The sequence below is a fragment of the Salmo salar genome, chromosome ssa13 (assembly GCF_905237065.1).
Source record: "Salmo salar chromosome ssa13, Ssal_v3.1, whole genome shotgun sequence".
In the NCBI taxonomy this organism is placed as follows: domain Eukaryota; kingdom Metazoa; phylum Chordata; class Actinopteri; order Salmoniformes; family Salmonidae; genus Salmo; species Salmo salar.
Genome location: NC_059454.1, coordinates 28992382 through 29009510, shown reverse-complemented (window position 1 = coordinate 29009510; position 17129 = coordinate 28992382). Strand labels below are relative to the sequence as shown.

General features: G+C 41.1%; 1 protein-coding gene across 1 annotated transcript; it reads left to right on the top strand.

The window, feature by feature from the left end:
* The first annotated feature begins 1187 nt into the window (after nt 1-1187).
* LOC106566828 (probable G-protein coupled receptor 173) lies at nt 1188-15878 on the top strand. Its single transcript, XM_014135278.2, has 2 exons — nt 1188-2208; nt 12098-15878. Exon 2 carries the CDS (start codon nt 12328-12330, stop codon nt 13489-13491), a length of 1164 nt encoding a protein of 387 aa, XP_013990753.1. The 5' UTR covers nt 1188-2208; nt 12098-12327; the 3' UTR covers nt 13492-15878.
* Nucleotides 15879-17129: the final 1251 nt, after the last annotated feature.

The window sequence follows — 17129 nt, the reverse complement described above, 5'->3', positions numbered from 1 at the left end:
CTTCAGTCTGACCCTTGATATATAGTGAGCTCCAAAAGTATTGTGACAGTGACACATTTTTTTGTTGTTTTGGCTCTGTACTCCAACACTTTGGATTTGAAATTATACAATGGCTATGGTAAATAATGTATTGTGTTATTTTGGAGTCACTTTTATTGTAAATAAGAATAGAATATGTTTCTAAACACTTCTACATTCATCTGGATGCTACCATGATTATGGATAGGCCTGAATGAATTGTGAATAATGATGAGTGAGAAAGTAACAGACGCACAAATATCATACCCACCAAAAAATGCTAATCTCCCCTGCTATTGTAATGGTGAGAGGTTAGCATGTCTTGGGGGTATGATATTTGGGTGTCTGTAACTTTCTTACTCATCATTATTCACGATTCATTCAGGCCTATCCGTAATCATGGTAGCATCCACATGAATGTAGAAGTGTTTAGAAACATATTCTATTCTTATTTACAATAAAAGTGACTCCAAAAGGACACAAGGCATTATATACCATTCATTTCTATTGGGCACAAAAAATAAACAAAACAAACAGCAAATGCATTCAACAAATGTGTAGAGTCACAAGCTTGATGTAGTCATTGCGTGCTATGAATATGGGACCAAATACTTAACGTTTCGCTACTTTAATACACATATAAGGGCATTACTTTTGGTTCCTTAAAATGGGGGGACTATGTACAAAAAGTGCTGTAATTTCTAAACGGTTCACCAATATGGATGAAAATACCCTCAAATTAAAGCTGACAGTCTGCACTTTAACCTCATATCATTTCAAATTCAATTGTCACTGTCCCAATACTTTTGGAGCTCACTGTATAAACAATCTATATTTACATATAAATATACTTTGCTATCACATGATCAGGTCAAGTAATACTTTATTATAGGGCCTACCACCATGATGGGAAAGCGACAACATTAAAAACAATAGCCTACAGCAATTGAAATATATGCTTTGTTAAAAAAAAAGGGCACAGTAACTTCAAACTGTCACATCATGAAGAGGGGAGATAATATTTCCAATATCCTTTCCATGTAGTGAAGTTATGTGACTGATTGTGTATTACACGGATTCTTTTTTCTCTCTAGAACACGGTACCACGCGCCTGTCCTATTCCGAAAGATCCCGAATCTTACCTCGCTAATTCCGAAGGGAGCCGAGGGAAACCCGAGGCTCCGCGCATAGACGAGAGCCGCTGTTTCCAATTCACCATTGCTAACAGCCATTTCATTATTGGTCATTTCTAGTTTTCATTATTTATACAAGGACCGAGGATGGATTCCGAACGACTTGACATGTCCGTGAAAGACCTGGGATTTGGGATTTATCACCGCAAACAATGAATCGTTTTTTTCAATCCCTTCAAAGACCAAACCAGACGGGTGCATTTTTAAATATATAGGGCGCCTACAGACACAGTGTACATATTTTAAAAAAAAGATGACTGCACTCTGAACGGAGTCCGCATATTGGCCTACAGTTGAATATGGAAGAGGATGGGTTATCACTGAAAATATAAATCACTGGAGACTAGAATGGTCGAAAAAAGGCGTCTCTTTTTTTGATGGAGAATCCAACAAGCAGAGCAAGACCCACGATAAAAGCGTGATGTTCTGTAATATGACCACCGTTATTTTCACAATTGAGATGCGTTTACCAGTGATAGGATCCAGTTGATGACATTCACCGAGAAATAAGTATTTGAAAACAGAAAAGATTGTCAGAATTGGAATTTACTCATTTGTTCTATTCTGTCAATGTGATGGGAATTTATTGCTGAACATTGGGAGAGCTTTATGGAAAACCCGAAGACATGACATGCACACGAAAAAAGAGGAAACGATCCTTTTTGTTCTTTAAAACCTGTGTTTATTTAAGAAGTCTGCAACAGGCTTAATTGACGGGGGAGCCTTGCAAAAGTAAAAGTATATGTGCATTAAGATCTGATTCTACTGAGGTGACAATACCTTGTATAAATTATGTTTTCAGTCATTTAATTGTGAAGGATGTCGACATTCATTGTGGATTATATTTGGAATTTATGCTCGTTTTGTTGACCCCTCTATGCCATTTACTGTTGCTTTACCATGATCTTTGAATCATTTTATATTTAATGTGGACTGCAACAAGCGGCCTAGAATAAAATCCTAAGCCTTTGTCTCGAGGACAAGCATAATAAATAAGGTAAGATTTCCTTTCACCTTCCTATGTCATTTTTTTGTTTCGGTGTTTTTGTTATTACTCCCAGGCCCCACGTAGCCTTATTTTTTCTCTCGGGTACCTGGTTAATTCGTTAACGCGAGTGAAACCCATTTTTGGGGCTACAACATAGCCTATTTCTGTTATGATTCATGCAGCCCCATGACGCATGCCATAGACAAACTGTACATGTAGGGCCTTAATATATTTTGGTTATTGTAGTCGACACACACCACTGCAGATTTAAGTGCCATTTGTGTGATCTATGCCCTATGTAAATTACATCAAGGAACCGCATTATGGACACGAGGCTATATCAATCGGTAACTATATTATTCACTGGGCGAATTTCCGTTATGACAGCATCGATACAGGTCTACCCATTTGCGAATGCGATGCAACTGGGGTGTTGGGGTCTCGTCATCAGCCCTCGGTGATGAATTATTATCAACATCATCTGTTCATGAATTCTGAAAGGATCGGATCAAGTTGAATGCTTCAAATGACCCAGTCTACCATAGGCTCTAGGCCTATTCGCAATTGTTCATGCATTTACTTAACTTCAAACATGACGCGTCAAGCCCACCACTAAACCTATTGTATTTTCCCTAGCCCCGGATGTGTTTATTCATATTCTAATACCGTTGTTTATAATTGCATTCGGTCGGTGTTGAACAGTGTCAGAGTGATTCCGGCTCCTTTGGTTGGTGAATTCCGCGTCGCCTCCTCCCACCGCGACCATGGCAGCGGTACTCTATTGCTGTTGCTATCCAGTTCTTGACAATGGCTCAGCTACCACCAACCCACTCCAATTTCTCCAGGCCCCTCCCCTCATGATCAATAGCCTTTCGGTATTCCTGTGAAGCTCTTATATCCCTATAGCCAGTATATTAATTTTGCAATCAAAATTATATAGGCCTACACATGGTGATGTAATCTTACCTCATCAATATCTTTCTTTTTTCCCAACGTTTGAACTCTTTTTCCACTCACATCTTTCTGTAAATTAATAATCTATTCTTCATATGCCTATTTCTCTAATACCTTTTTGGCCTCCAGGCATAAGTAACATAAGCGGCAAAATGAGTAGAATTGCAAGAAATGTGAAATAAAATTGCTAAATGTTCTCTCCGCCCCATTGGAAAATGGTTAGAACTGAAGAAAACTTGCTTTAAAACAGAAAAAATGTCTCCCTGCCCCGAGGCTAAATTTGTGGAATTGCAGGAAATGAACTTCAAAATTCTCTGCTGTCAAGAGTTGGCCTGCTTGTTAGCATTCCCCCAAACCAAATCTCGCTTAGGGCCTCCAAAAGGCTAGAGCCGGCCCTGACTGTAGGGCTTCTACAAACTGTTCTCATGTTCTAGCCACCAAGGTTCATGCCACTTAGACTAATAAAGTCACATGAAATGTAATAGACCAGAGCCTTATATTTGGATTATAGATTCTTTATCTCAATATAAGGCTCTGGAACAGCCTAATTCATTCTAAATATCTTAGGTGTAATGATAGAGGTGTAATGATAGAGGTGATTGAATAGGAGACACCAATAGTGTATGCTACAATAAAAAAAAATGATTCTAATACTTTACCAATTATTAGCCTATGACAGGTGTGTGTTTCTGCTGTGATTCTGCTATTGACACAGACAAGTGACCCTCAACCACATACTTCATCTAGCTATTGTTAATCTACTAACTCAATATATCAGGTGCCACCCAGGACCGGCCCCAGGCATAAGCCATAAGCAGTCACAGGGCCCCCGGTCGTTTGTTGGAATCTATAGTATTCCACAAATGTAACCATGGGGAATGGTAATATAGAAGACATTATGTCTCCATGACCATAGTATTGCATCATGTGAACAGAGTCAAATGATACCACAGTCCCTTTCTATAGCTAGCAACACAAAACTGTGACATTGCTTTGGTTTAAAAATGTCTCATGACTAATTAGGTAAGCCCCTGTTTATATCTGAAATATTGAATTTACTATAACAAATCAAAAATGGAAGAATATATGTATATGAGAGATTAGGCAATTAACAAGAATATAGGCCCCTATAGGTTTTTTAAAAAAATATGCCATATTGAAATTGGTTTAAAGGTACACTACCGGTCAAAAGTTTTAGAACACCTATTCATTCAAGGGGTTTTCTTTATTTGTACTATTTTCTATATTGTAGAATAATAGTGAAGACATCAAAACTATGAAATAACATATATGGAATCGTGTAGTAACCAAAAAAGTGTTAAACAAATCAAAATATATTTTAGATTTGGGATTCTTCAAATAACAACCCTTTGCCTTGATGACAGCTTTGCACAATCTTGGCATTCTCTCAACCAGCTTCACCTGGAATGCTTTTCCAACAGTCTTGATGGAGTTCCCACATATGCTCAGCACTTGTTGGCTGCTTTTCCTTCACTCTGCGGTCCGACTCATCCCAAACCATCTCAATTGGGTTGAGGTCTGGTGATTGTGGAGGCCAGGTCATCTGATGCAGCACTCCATCACTCTCCTTCTTGGTAAAATAGCCCTTACACATCCTGGAGGTGTGTTGGGTCATTGTCCTATTGAAAAACAAATGATAGTCCCACTAAGCACAAAAGAGATGGGATGGTGTATCGATGCAGAATGCTGTGATAGCCATGCTGGTTAAGTGTGCCTTGTATTCTAAATAAATCACAGACAGTGTCACCAGCAATGCACCCCCACACCATAACACCTCCTCCTCCATGCTTTACAGTGGGAAATACACATGCGGAGACCATCCGGTTGGAACTAAAAATCTCAAATTTGGACTCCAGAACAAAGGACAAATTTCCATCGGTCTAATGTCCATTGCTCGTGTTTCTTGGCCCAAGCAAGTCTCTTCTTCTTATTGATGTCCTTTAGTAGTGGTTCCTTTGCAGCAATTCGACCATGATTCACTCATGGTCTCATGATTCACTTGATTCACTGTCTCCTCTGAACAGTTGATGTTGAGATGTGTCTGTTACTTGAACTCTGTGAAGCATTTATTTGGGCTGCAATTTCTGAGGCTGGTAACTCAATTTCAAATATATATTTTTTATATTATATATATATATTTTAACCTTTATTTAACTATTAACGTATTATTTGCAGTAGAGGTAACTCTGGGTCTTCCATTCCTTTGGTGGTCCTCATGAGAGCCAGTTTCATCATAGCGCTTGATGGTTTTTGCGACTGCACTTGAAGAAACTTTCAAAGTTCTTGAAATTTTGCGGATTGACTGATCTTCATGTCTTAAAGTAATGATGGACTGTCATTTCTCTTTGCTTATTTGAGCTGTTCTTGCCATAATATGGACTTGGTCTTTTACCAAATAGGTCTATCTTCTGTATACCCCCCCCCCACCTTGTCACAACACAACTGGATTGGCTCAAATGCATTAAGAAGGAAATAAATTCCACAAATGAAGGCACACCTGTTAATTGAAATGCATTCCAGGTGACTACCTCATGAAGCTGGTTGAGAGAATGCTAAGAGTGTGCAAAGTTGTCATCAAGGCAAAGGGTGGCTATTTGAAGAATCTCAAATATAAAATATATTTAGATTTGTTTAACACTTTTTTTGGCTACTTCATGATTCCATATGTGTTATTTAATAGTGTTGATATCTTCACTATTATTCTACAATGTAGAAATAGCAAAAAATAGTAAAAATAAAGAAAAACCCTTGAATGAGTAGGTGTTCTAAAACTTTTGACCAGTAGTGTACATTTATGTATTTCAGCTCTTATTCATTAATATAAGCATTATTATTCAATAATATGGGTGTTGTTTTAAATGAAGGAGAACTGGGTTCATCAGGGACCACTGGGTTATTATGAGTAACTGTGTTAGCACTTTATAATAACTTTAATTAGTACGCCATCATAAATACTCAGGTATGCTTATAAATGTTTTAGAAATTATTCTAAATGTGTATAATAATTTTACTCTACGTATAAATAATTGTTTACTAAGAAAATTATTCTGAAGTGTTATCATAGACTTTGAGAACTAACTATGGGTGCACTAATAACTGAAAACAGTTTATTGTGTGATACCTTCATTGGCTTTCTCATATGGTATGCACTCCCCAGAAAAAACGAAACCATAGCTATTCTCCATCTGAAACTATCAATGTCCCCACCATTCATCACAATAGTTCATATAGTCTTACAGACAGACAGACAGACAGACAGACAGACAGACAGACAGACAGACAGACAGACAGACAGACAGACAGACAGACAGACAGACAGACAGACAGACAGACAGACAGACAGACAGACAGACAGACAGACAGACAGACAGACAGACAGACAGACACACACACACACAGAATAGCACAGCACAAGGCAGAATGGTCCTGTAGCCTAGCAACAAGCTGCTGTAATTACTGTGACAGAAATACATTAGTATGCCTGCGGTGAAACAATGGGTCTAAGCCCTTCTCTCTCCTGTAGGACTCACATACTCCATAATCATCACCTGTGCATTCCCCCGATCACTTCCGACGGTTTCATCAATACAAATGATGGTGGTGGAGTGGTCAATACCGATTGACTCCCATCACACACACACACACACACACACACACACACACACTCATACACAAGAGAGCATGCACAGACACCTACACATGCACACCACTGAGCTATCAGACATACTGTACATCTCAAGTGTCACTGTGCAATGCAACCTCTTTTGGAAATGCCCGGTCAGTGGTCCCCAAAGTGACTGCACCAATGAGGCTTCATCAAGCAAATGCCATCTCAACTTCACAAGTGATTTGTTTTCCCCCCATCTCCTTCACACACACACACACACACACACACACACACACACACACACACACACACACACACACACACACACACACACATACATACATACATACATACATACACACACACACACACACACACACACACACACACACACACACACACACACACACACACACAAAATAATATAAGGTGTTGTAGCCTAGCAACAAGCGAGGTAATTACCGTGACAGACTAGTTGCTGGCATGCCATGTAGCGTGTGGAGAAAACAGCTGATATGATTGGTGCTGAGGGGGAAGGAGAAGATGTTCCACAGCATGCTACAGCAGATGCCTATGTGAGCCCTGTTTCGCCCCTTGTAGAAACAGTTGATTGATTCCATGGGACAAATGATTTGTGTAATTCCGAGGATGATGACTTGAACATCTTCCTCCACTATTATGACATTTGATTCTGTATTACAGGCCTTGTATAATGCTCGAAGATAGGGGCTTTAATACAATGTATTAATGTTGTAAACAACTACAGTCAGAACTTTATTTTGGGGTAAAGGGTGGGACAGGTGGGACAGACTTAGACATAAAGATGGAAAATGAGTTAAAGGGATAGTTCAGGATACCATTTGTATGTCTCTGCGTCCAGTATGAAGGAAGTTAGAGGTAGTTTTGCGAGCCAATTCTAACTAGCTGTCACGCCCTGACCAGGTGAACTCAGGTATATTGGGTCAGGGTGTGTCATGTTAGGTATTTTTCATTGGTTTGTGTTTGGTTTACGTTTTAGCCTTGTGTAGGCTCTAGGTGGGTTTATTTCTATGTTGGGTTCTGTCGATTCCCAATCAGAGACAGCTGTCGCTAATTGTCTCTGATTGGGATCACATTTAAGTTGCTGTTTTCCCCACGCTGTTTGTGGGGTGTTGTCTCTTTGTTTGAGCACGTAACGTAGCTGCATTTTTCTTGAGTTTTGTGTACATGTTTAAAATTCCAGTGTGTTGAATAAACATGTGTTCGCTCCCAGCTGCGTTTTGGTCCGCTTCCTCGTCACCAGGCGACGAACGTTACACTAGCGTTAGCTTTGTGGAAAATAATAATAATTGTATCCACGGGTCCATCTGACTCTGGGGAAGTAGATAAAGGGGTTAATTGTCAAAATCCCGAACTATCCCTTAAAGATTTAACTGAAATGGAATAACATACCTTATTATTATGATGTACTACATACAGTGGGGTCCAGAATTATTGGTTCCCTTGATAACAATGAGCAAAAAATACTGTATAAAATAAATAATTCAAATACTGGGCTAAATTGTATGCTCATTTGTTAAACAAGTAATATAAAAAAGATATGGGTCAAAATTATTGGATCCCCTGTTTTCAATACTCCAGAACCATTTAATTACATTTGCGTTTTAGTCTTTTTAATTTTTTTTAGCAGAAGCTCTTATCCAGAGCAACTTACAGTTAAACTAGCTGAGACATAAGGCAGATGTATTATTTAAGATACTCTTTGAAGAGGTAGGTTTTCAGACATTTTTGTATTTTGGGCATGGACAGTGCTGTCCTAGCATAAGGGGAAAGCTGGTTCCACCATTGGGGTGCCAGGACAGAGGAGAGCTTTGACCACTGCTCCCGTAGGGGTGGGACAGCCAAGAGACCAGAGGTGGCAGAACAGAGCGCTCGGGTTTGGATGTAGGGTTTGAGCATAGCCTGAAGGTAGAGCAGGGCAGTTCCCTTTGCTGCTCCATAGGCAGGTACTTTGGTCTTGTAGTGGATGCCCGCTTCGACTGGAAGCCAGTGGAGTGTATGGAGGAGTGGGATGAAGAGAGAAATTGGGAGGTTGAACACAAGACGGGCTGCAGTGTTCTGGATAAGTTGTAGGTGTTTGATGGCACAAGCGGGGAGTCCAGCCAGTAGAGTTGCAGTAGTCCAGAAGGGATATGACGAGTGACTGGATTAGGACCTGCACCGCTTCCTGTGTGAGGTAGGGTCGTACTCCACGGATGTTGTAGAGCATGAACCTGCAGGAGCAAGTCACTGCTTTGATGTTTGCAGAGAATGACAGGGTGTTGTCCAGGGTCACGCCAAGGTCTTTTGCACTCTGGGAGGGGGACACAGTAGAGTTTTCAAACATGATGGAGAGGTCTTGGGAGGAAGAGCAGCTCCGTCTTGTTGAGGTTGAGCTTGAGGTGGCGGGCTGACATCCAAGCTGAGATATCTGCCAAGCACGCAGAGATGCGTGTTGCCACCTGGGTGTCAAGAGGGGAATGAGAAAAGCAGTTGAGTGTCATCCGCATAGCAACGATAGAAGAGACCATGAGAGGATATGACAAAGCCGAGTGACTTGGTGTATAGAGAAAAGAGGAGAGGACCTAGAACTGAGCCCTGGGAGACACCAGTAGTGAGAGCACATGGTGCAGACACAGATCCTCTCCGCGCCACCTGGTAGGAGCACATGCCAAGTAGGATGCAATCCAGGAGTGTGCAGAGCATGAGACGCACAATCCTGAGAGGGTGGAGAGGAGGGTCTGGTAATTCACAGTGTCGAAGGCAGCAGATAGATCGAGGAGGATAAGAACAGCAGAGAGAGAGAGTCAGCTTTGGCACAGAGAAGAGCAGTCTCAGTTGAGTGACCCGTCTTGAAGTCTGACTGATTATTGTCAAGAAAACCGTTCAGAAAAAGATAACGAGAGAGTTGGTCAGAGAAAGCACGCTCAAGTGTTTTGGAAAAGAATGAAGGGAGACCGATCAGAGGGGTTGAGTGTTGGTTTCTTGAGGAGGAGAGATACTCTGACCATCTTGAAGTCAGAGGGGACGCAGCCAGTGGTCAGGGATGAGTTGATGAGGGAGGAATGGGAGAAGGTCTCCAGAGATGGTCTGGAGAAGGGAAGAGGGGATGGCCGTCGAGTGGGAAGGTTGTAGGGCATGGCTGGATTTCAGCTGGATTTCAGCAGGATTTCAGCTGGAGAGAGAGGGAAGAAAGAGGTCAAGGTGTAGGGAGTTCTGTGTGAGTGGGACCAGTGGACTCAGTATGCTGAGTGAATGAGGAGTGGATGTCATCAACCTTTTTATCAAGAGAGGAAGGAGGGAGAGGAGGTGGAGGATTAAGGAGGAAGGAGAAGGTGGAAAAGAGTTTCCCAGGGTTGGAGGCAGAGGCTTGGAATTAAGAGTGATAGAAAGTGGCTTTAGCAGAGGATACAGAAGAGAAGGTAAAGAGGAGGGAGTGGAAGGATGATAGATTCTCCGGAAGTTTAGTTTTCCTCCATTTTTGCCTAGCTGCTCAGCACCCTCCCCCTGCGAGGATAAAGTCACTGAACCTTTTTCTAAAATGTTTATGAGATTGGAGAACACATTGGGAGGGACCTTAGACCATTCCTAGTCAAAAACCTGGTTGCCTCTGCCTGGAGGCCGCAAGTGAATCTTCTAGCAAGACAATAACCACAAGTGTACACCAAAATCCACAAAGAAATTGTTAATTTACCACAAAATCAACATTTTGCAATGGTCATCTCAGTCTCCAGAATTGAACCCCATTGAAAATGTGTTGTTTGGATTGAAGAGGGCAGTCCATAAGCACAGATGAAGGATATCGAGGATCTGGAAAGATTCTGAATGGAGGAATGGTTTAAGAACCCTCCCAATGTGTTCTTTAATTTCATAAAACATTTTAGAAAAAGGCTCAGTGTCATTATCCTCGCATTGGGAGGGTGCTGGAGTATTGAAAACAGATGATCCAATCATTTTGATCAATATCTTTTAAATATTTTTTATTACTTGTTGAACAAAACCTCTTTCTCTGAGCAATTGTATTAGTATAAAATAATGGAATTGTTCTATTTTTTGGTAGCATACAATATAGCTCAGTATTTGTATTATTCATTTTATACAGTCTTTTGTCCTCATCTTTATTAAGGGATCGTTAGCTGACATGGTCTAGTTGATCTGGAGATTTCTGAATAGTTATAAATAGCTCTCTTAAGACAGGGGTTCCCACACTTTTTCATTCGGGGCCCCCCTTCCAGCATTGGGGAACATCCCCCGCCACGTCTATATCTATGGGCACCATCACTGTTCAGAGAATTTTGCAGGTTTAAAGCTTATTTCTTGCAATTCTACACATTTTGTCAGGGTGCAAAGAACATTTTTAAGTTTTAAAGCAAATTTTCTTGCAATTCTATACATTTTGCCATGCCATGTGATATTTGAGTGACAAAAAAATTGACAACAGTATATATGGGCTAAAAAAACATTAGCTGACATGGGCTAGTTGATCTGGACATTTCTGACAAGTTATAAATATCTCTCTAAGGTCTGCAATGACTGACATGACAAGAGGAACTGATGATGCACTAGCCAATTTCAAATTGCACTTTGTGCATTCTACTATTACAACTTTTAAGAGTAAGTTGAAAGCCGGCGTGATTTTGTTTTATTATTTATTTTGGGGGGGAAGGGGGACCCACGGGCCCCAGAGTTTGGGAACCACTGTGCTAAATGACATCAATGCAAATGTAAAAAAATGCTGCTGGAGTATTGAAAACAATTTTGACAAATAATCATTTTGACAAATATCTTTCATATTTTTTTTAATTAAATGAGCATACAATTTAGCTCAGTATTTGTATTATTTATTTGATACCGTATTTTTTGCTCATCCTTATCAAGGGATCCAATCATTCTGGAAACCACTGTATGTAAACTGGGGCTACTAGGGCTAATCATCTGCATATAGGTAGTTACACGGTTGGTAGAACGGCTGTGTCTAACACTTCATACTCTTACCTAACTCCATATTGGCCTAGCACGATATTGACAGTTAGGTAATCATTGCATATCATAACCACCACTTCCTGGAAATTATGACATTTTACAAAACAACTGCTGCAGTCCAGCTAGGCCAATGCTGGAATCATAAAAGCATTGTATTTTAATACTAGAAAAGCCAAGAGACACACACCTCTCATATTAACCTTATACAGTATACTCCCTGTAAACGCTTACACTGTTGTATTATTCCACACTGATGTAAGACCTGGAAGTCCATCCAAACGTTTAATGCTTGCTGTTCTTACTTCCTGTTTACAGGAGCTGAAGCTGTGAGAAGAAGAGGCACGAGAGGTAGAGCTACAGGAAACGAGGGGCTTAGTGAAAAATGGGGCAATGCGGACTGAAGCGCTCCGGTTCCATGTGAGATCAAAAGGAGAGGCAACCACGAGGACGAACGAAAGGGCAGCTGGAGGAGGAGGCGGAGGAGGAGAGGGAGAAGGAGGAGTGGATTTCAGGAGAGAAGAGGGCATAACCTGGGAGACAAAGGGATGGCCAATGGCAACGAGACCAGTGAGGGGCTCGGCGGTCCCCTGGCGGCGGTGGTGGCCACGACGGGAGGGATGGCAGTCGGGGGCCCATCGTCAGCTGTGTCCACCTACATCAAACTGGTCCTACTGGGGCTAATCATCTGCATCAGCCTGGTGGGGAACCTGGTGGTGTCTCTGCTGGTCCTCAGGGACCGGGCCCTGCACAAGGCCCCCTACTACTTCCTGCTGGACCTGTGCCTGGCCGACACCATCCGCTCGGCCGTCTGCTTCCCCTTCGTGCTGGTGTCCATCAAGAACGGCTCGGCCTGGACCTACAGCGTGCTCAGCTGCAAGGTGGTGGCCTTCATGGCCGTGCTCTTCTGCTTCCATGCCGCCTTCATGCTGTTTTGCATCAGCGTGACGCGCTACATGGCCATCGCCCACCACCGCTTCTACTCCAAGCGCATGACCTTCTGGACGTGTGTGGCGGTGGTGTGCATGGTGTGGACACTGTCGGTGGCCATGGCCTTCCCACCTGTCTTTGATGTGGGCACCTACAAGTTCATCCGCGAGGAGGACCAGTGCATCTTCGAGCACCGCTACTTCAAGGCAAACGACACACTGGGCTTTATGCTGATGCTGGCCGTGCTGATCCTGGCCACGCACGTGGTCTACATGAAACTGCTGCTCTTCGAGTACAAGCACCGCAAGATGAAGCCTGTCCAGATGGTGCCAGCTATTAGCCAAAACTGGACCTTCCACGGGCCTGGCGCCACCGGCCAGGCGGCAGCCAACTGGATCGCAGGCTTTGGTCGGGGCCCCATGCCGCCCACCCTGCTGGGCATCCGGCAGAACTTGCACAACCAGAACCGGCGCCTGTTGGGCATGGAGGAGTTCAAGGCGGAGAAGCAGCTTGGCAGGATGTTCTACGTGATCACCCTGTTGTTCCTGGTGCTGTGGTCACCCTACATAGTGGCCTGCTACTGGCGGGTGTTTGTCAAGGCCTGCACCATACCGCACCGGTACCTCTCCACCACCGTATGGATGAGCTTTGCCCAGGCAGGGGTCAACCCCATTGTCTGCTTCTTCCTCAACAAGGACCTGAAGAAGGGGCTCCTGGCACACCTGCCAGCCAGCTGTAGGACTAAACCTCATCTGCCCCGAGAGCCTTATCGCGTCATGTGAAGGGGACGGTGGGCGGTCGTTACCTGGGGAGGGTGGGGTGACAGGGATGTCTGGGAGTTGTTTGGTTGGCTGAGGGACCATTTGAGTTGTTGTGGCTTTTGATTCAGTGCAAGATGATTTAAAAGGGGTGGGTGTCAGTCTGGAACTGCTGAAGAGGTTAGAATTTCAGAATTCCATTCACCTCCATGTGATGTATCTGGGTTTCTCCTTGTCAGAGGAGAGCAGAGGTATTTCAAGCTCATTTGGGATGTTCTAAATAGTTTTTCTAAAGTCTTATTGGGGGAGTATTACACACAGTAACAGGCATGTGGTTGCTGCAGTGTAGAAATCATGAAACCAATTGTTGGTCTAAAATTATTATAGAAAGAATGTATGATTTCCGCATTTTATTATCAAACCAAAAACACCTTTGACTCCAGCTTATAGATTTGGATAGATTTTTAGATCAGTTACATTAAACTGCTAACTGCCATTTTTATTTTTTTAATAAATGGCCTTCTCCACACAGAAAGAATAGGAGACTGAACCAACAACAAAAGAGTCCATCTCAGATGCATGTATGTATTCTTACTTTTAATGTGGAACAAATATGAAACTGCTTCCTTCAACTGCTTCAATCAAAGGCATCAGTAACACAGTCAAACATACAAAATATGAGTTTTGTACAAATAGCATATTCAGGCACTCTCATGGGTTTATTTGGTGTTTCTCAGATTAATTATTATGTTTATTTATTTGTCCATCTTGAGATCTACATTAATTTTGATGATTTGAACAACTAATACCCTTGAAAGAAAACATGCAAGATTTAGTGAAGTCGACGGAAGTAGAAACTGACAAGAGGCTATCATGGAAAGTCAGCAAGAGTTATTATGGCATGGTCATACGTTACGAAAATGTGCAATTAACATTCTCATTTGGTCTAATGAACACCTCAAATCAGTGGGAGATGGGAAAAACACGTGTTAAGAAGAGCTGCCATCGAGAAAAGTTTGATCTTGTATTCATTAGCGTTGAACAGAAATGAGCAGATACTAATTGTGAAGTGTTAATAGTAAGACAGAATTATGAAGTGCATGTTTAGGTGATATTTGTGTTATCCCATGATTCCTGAGGATAACTTAAACAAAACAATGCCCCAATCAAGGACAAACTATGAGAATCTGAGTCCATTTTATAACAGAAAACCAATGATGCATTGACAGAAAATGCTCAGTGCTCTTTCTAAATTCCTGTTGCTGCAGGTGGTATTGTTACAGATGATTGAACACCTTGGAAATCTCTTTAAATCTCACAAATTGTTTAAAAAGACAGTTGATAGTAATGTTCATAAAAGCTAAATCAGAATGTTTATATCTTCAGATAGAATAAAGTTATTTATCTTTGATGACAACATCACTTCACATGAAGGTCTTGGAAGAGGGGTGGGGGGAAAAACTTGCCCATTTATGTTTTTGCACATCGGAGGATGATAAATCAATTGTTTTTTTCTTAACATGATTTAGAATTGAACCAGAATGCTAACCAAGTGTAGGTCAGGACACAGAGATTGTAATATCTTAAGTGAATGTCAAGGAGAGGTTTGGAACGTGATACTATCCCTTTGTGGGTACAACTGTATGTTTCTTTAGGTTTTCTAATTGTCAACTGTTGTCTGCAAACAATAACAATGACACAAACTAACAATAACAATGAAAAAGCAACAGAAATTTGAATTGTTATTTCTATTATCTGGGTTATGGCCTTACTCTGTAAAAAAAAAATGAAAAAAAGTTGGTTTATAACCAATGCAAGAAAGAGTTGACAGCTGTATGCCTCTATGTGTTGAAGTAATAAACATCAAGGGATTATTCCAACTAATGGGGAAACACAACACTGTGGAATTAATGACTTTCGGTGGGAACACATAACTCTCCCCCTCGCAACCTAAAAGTAAATGCTCCAGTCAAAAACTTTAACAAGGATGGTATTAGAGAAAAAACACTTGCCAAATTGTAACACGGGAGTGTACAATTTTGTGCAAAGGACAGAGGAAACTTTAATCCAAAATGGACAATTAATGGAATTAACAAAAGCCCTTCCTGGATTAATGTGGATTTCTTTCAGAATTTTTGTTGTTGTTTCTTCTCTTATCAGTGGAAGGGGGGAGGGGATGAGGCTGGTGTTGTGTATTGATCTGTGAAAACAAGGAATGAAAAAAGATGTGTGAATTTTGGGGTTGGTTGGTGTTGGGGAGGGAAGGAGGGAGACCGGGAGGGATTTTTTGATAAGCAGAAATGCCTGACAGTGCTTTTTTTGTTGCTTCAGGCACACTACCTTTTGTAAATTAACTGTGACCTCTGTACTATTTAATGTGTATATGGACAATGGACTAACTTGGAATTGGGGGGGGGTCCCGGTCATCATATTTTTACCATGCATGTGTGTGTGAGTGTTTCTGTACGTAAGTATGATGGTGTGTATGTTTAGAGGCTAGACTAGAGGGATGAAAACAAGGATATTTGGGGAATAGGAATGGCCAGAAACACGTTGCATTTTGAAAAATGTCAGTCCTGCAATGCTTATTCGAGTCTTTTTCACCCTCAGCCTGTTCCTGACACAGAGAATTGAATGTGCTAAAACCAATGAGGTTCATTCAAAAACCTGATGCAACGAGTGTGTCTTCTTAAACCATTGAATTGAAAAGCCTCTAGAGGTATAACATTTTTTACACGTGCAGTTCCTCTAAATTGGACGACAGAGCCTTCTGTCTGAATGGGGATTATGTTATTGCTTGTATGGGAATATAAAGGTTGAAGACAGTTTGAGATTGTCTTGGGGCGAGTGGTTCTATCCACACAGATACTATGATTATTGCACTCTTATTAATTTCCAATGTGTCTCAGTGAAAGGAATAACATCATATAAAATAATGTTATACATGATTTTTGTTTGGTTTGAAATACACTGCATTTTGTTAGTCATAGAACTGATTCAATTTCTATCTCTTCTGTAGTGTTTGGGCTTTGTAAAAGCCCAAAACCATCCAAAAGCCAATTTGACTTTGAATATTTCATTTGATGTCTCATCTAAGTTCACGGATTTTACAGTGTAGCTGTAGTTAGTATGACCCTGTATGTGGAGAGACTACATACATACTTATGTTGTGGATTTAAAATAAGAAATTTCACATGTGTGCATCCACAGTGTTATTATACATGAAATCTATGAAAACACAGAATCATAAGAATAGTCTCTGAATAGTACAACAAATCCTGAATTTCAGGACTTAAACAGTTTTTTTTTACTTTACCCTTTAAGCTGGACCCAAAATGTCAAAGCTCACAGAACAATCCGCAGATGAATATCAAACGTAAAATACAAGAGGTTTGAAGGATACCTATGTAAATGTCTTTAAACCCCTAAATATTATGGAAGCAGCAAGTCAGAGTGTGTGATTTCCATTTCTTTCTTGTATTATTTAAAAAGAAAATGGTTGAGCTGTTAAGCATGTCTCGCGCCATTTAGGATTTTTGTTGTTGGTTTTTGTAATGAAAAATAAATTTCCTTTGAAACTATTCTCTGCTAGAGTATGTTGCTCCTCACCTGTGATATTAATGCTAACATGTATTTTGTGTATTGCACTCATAATGGTTTTT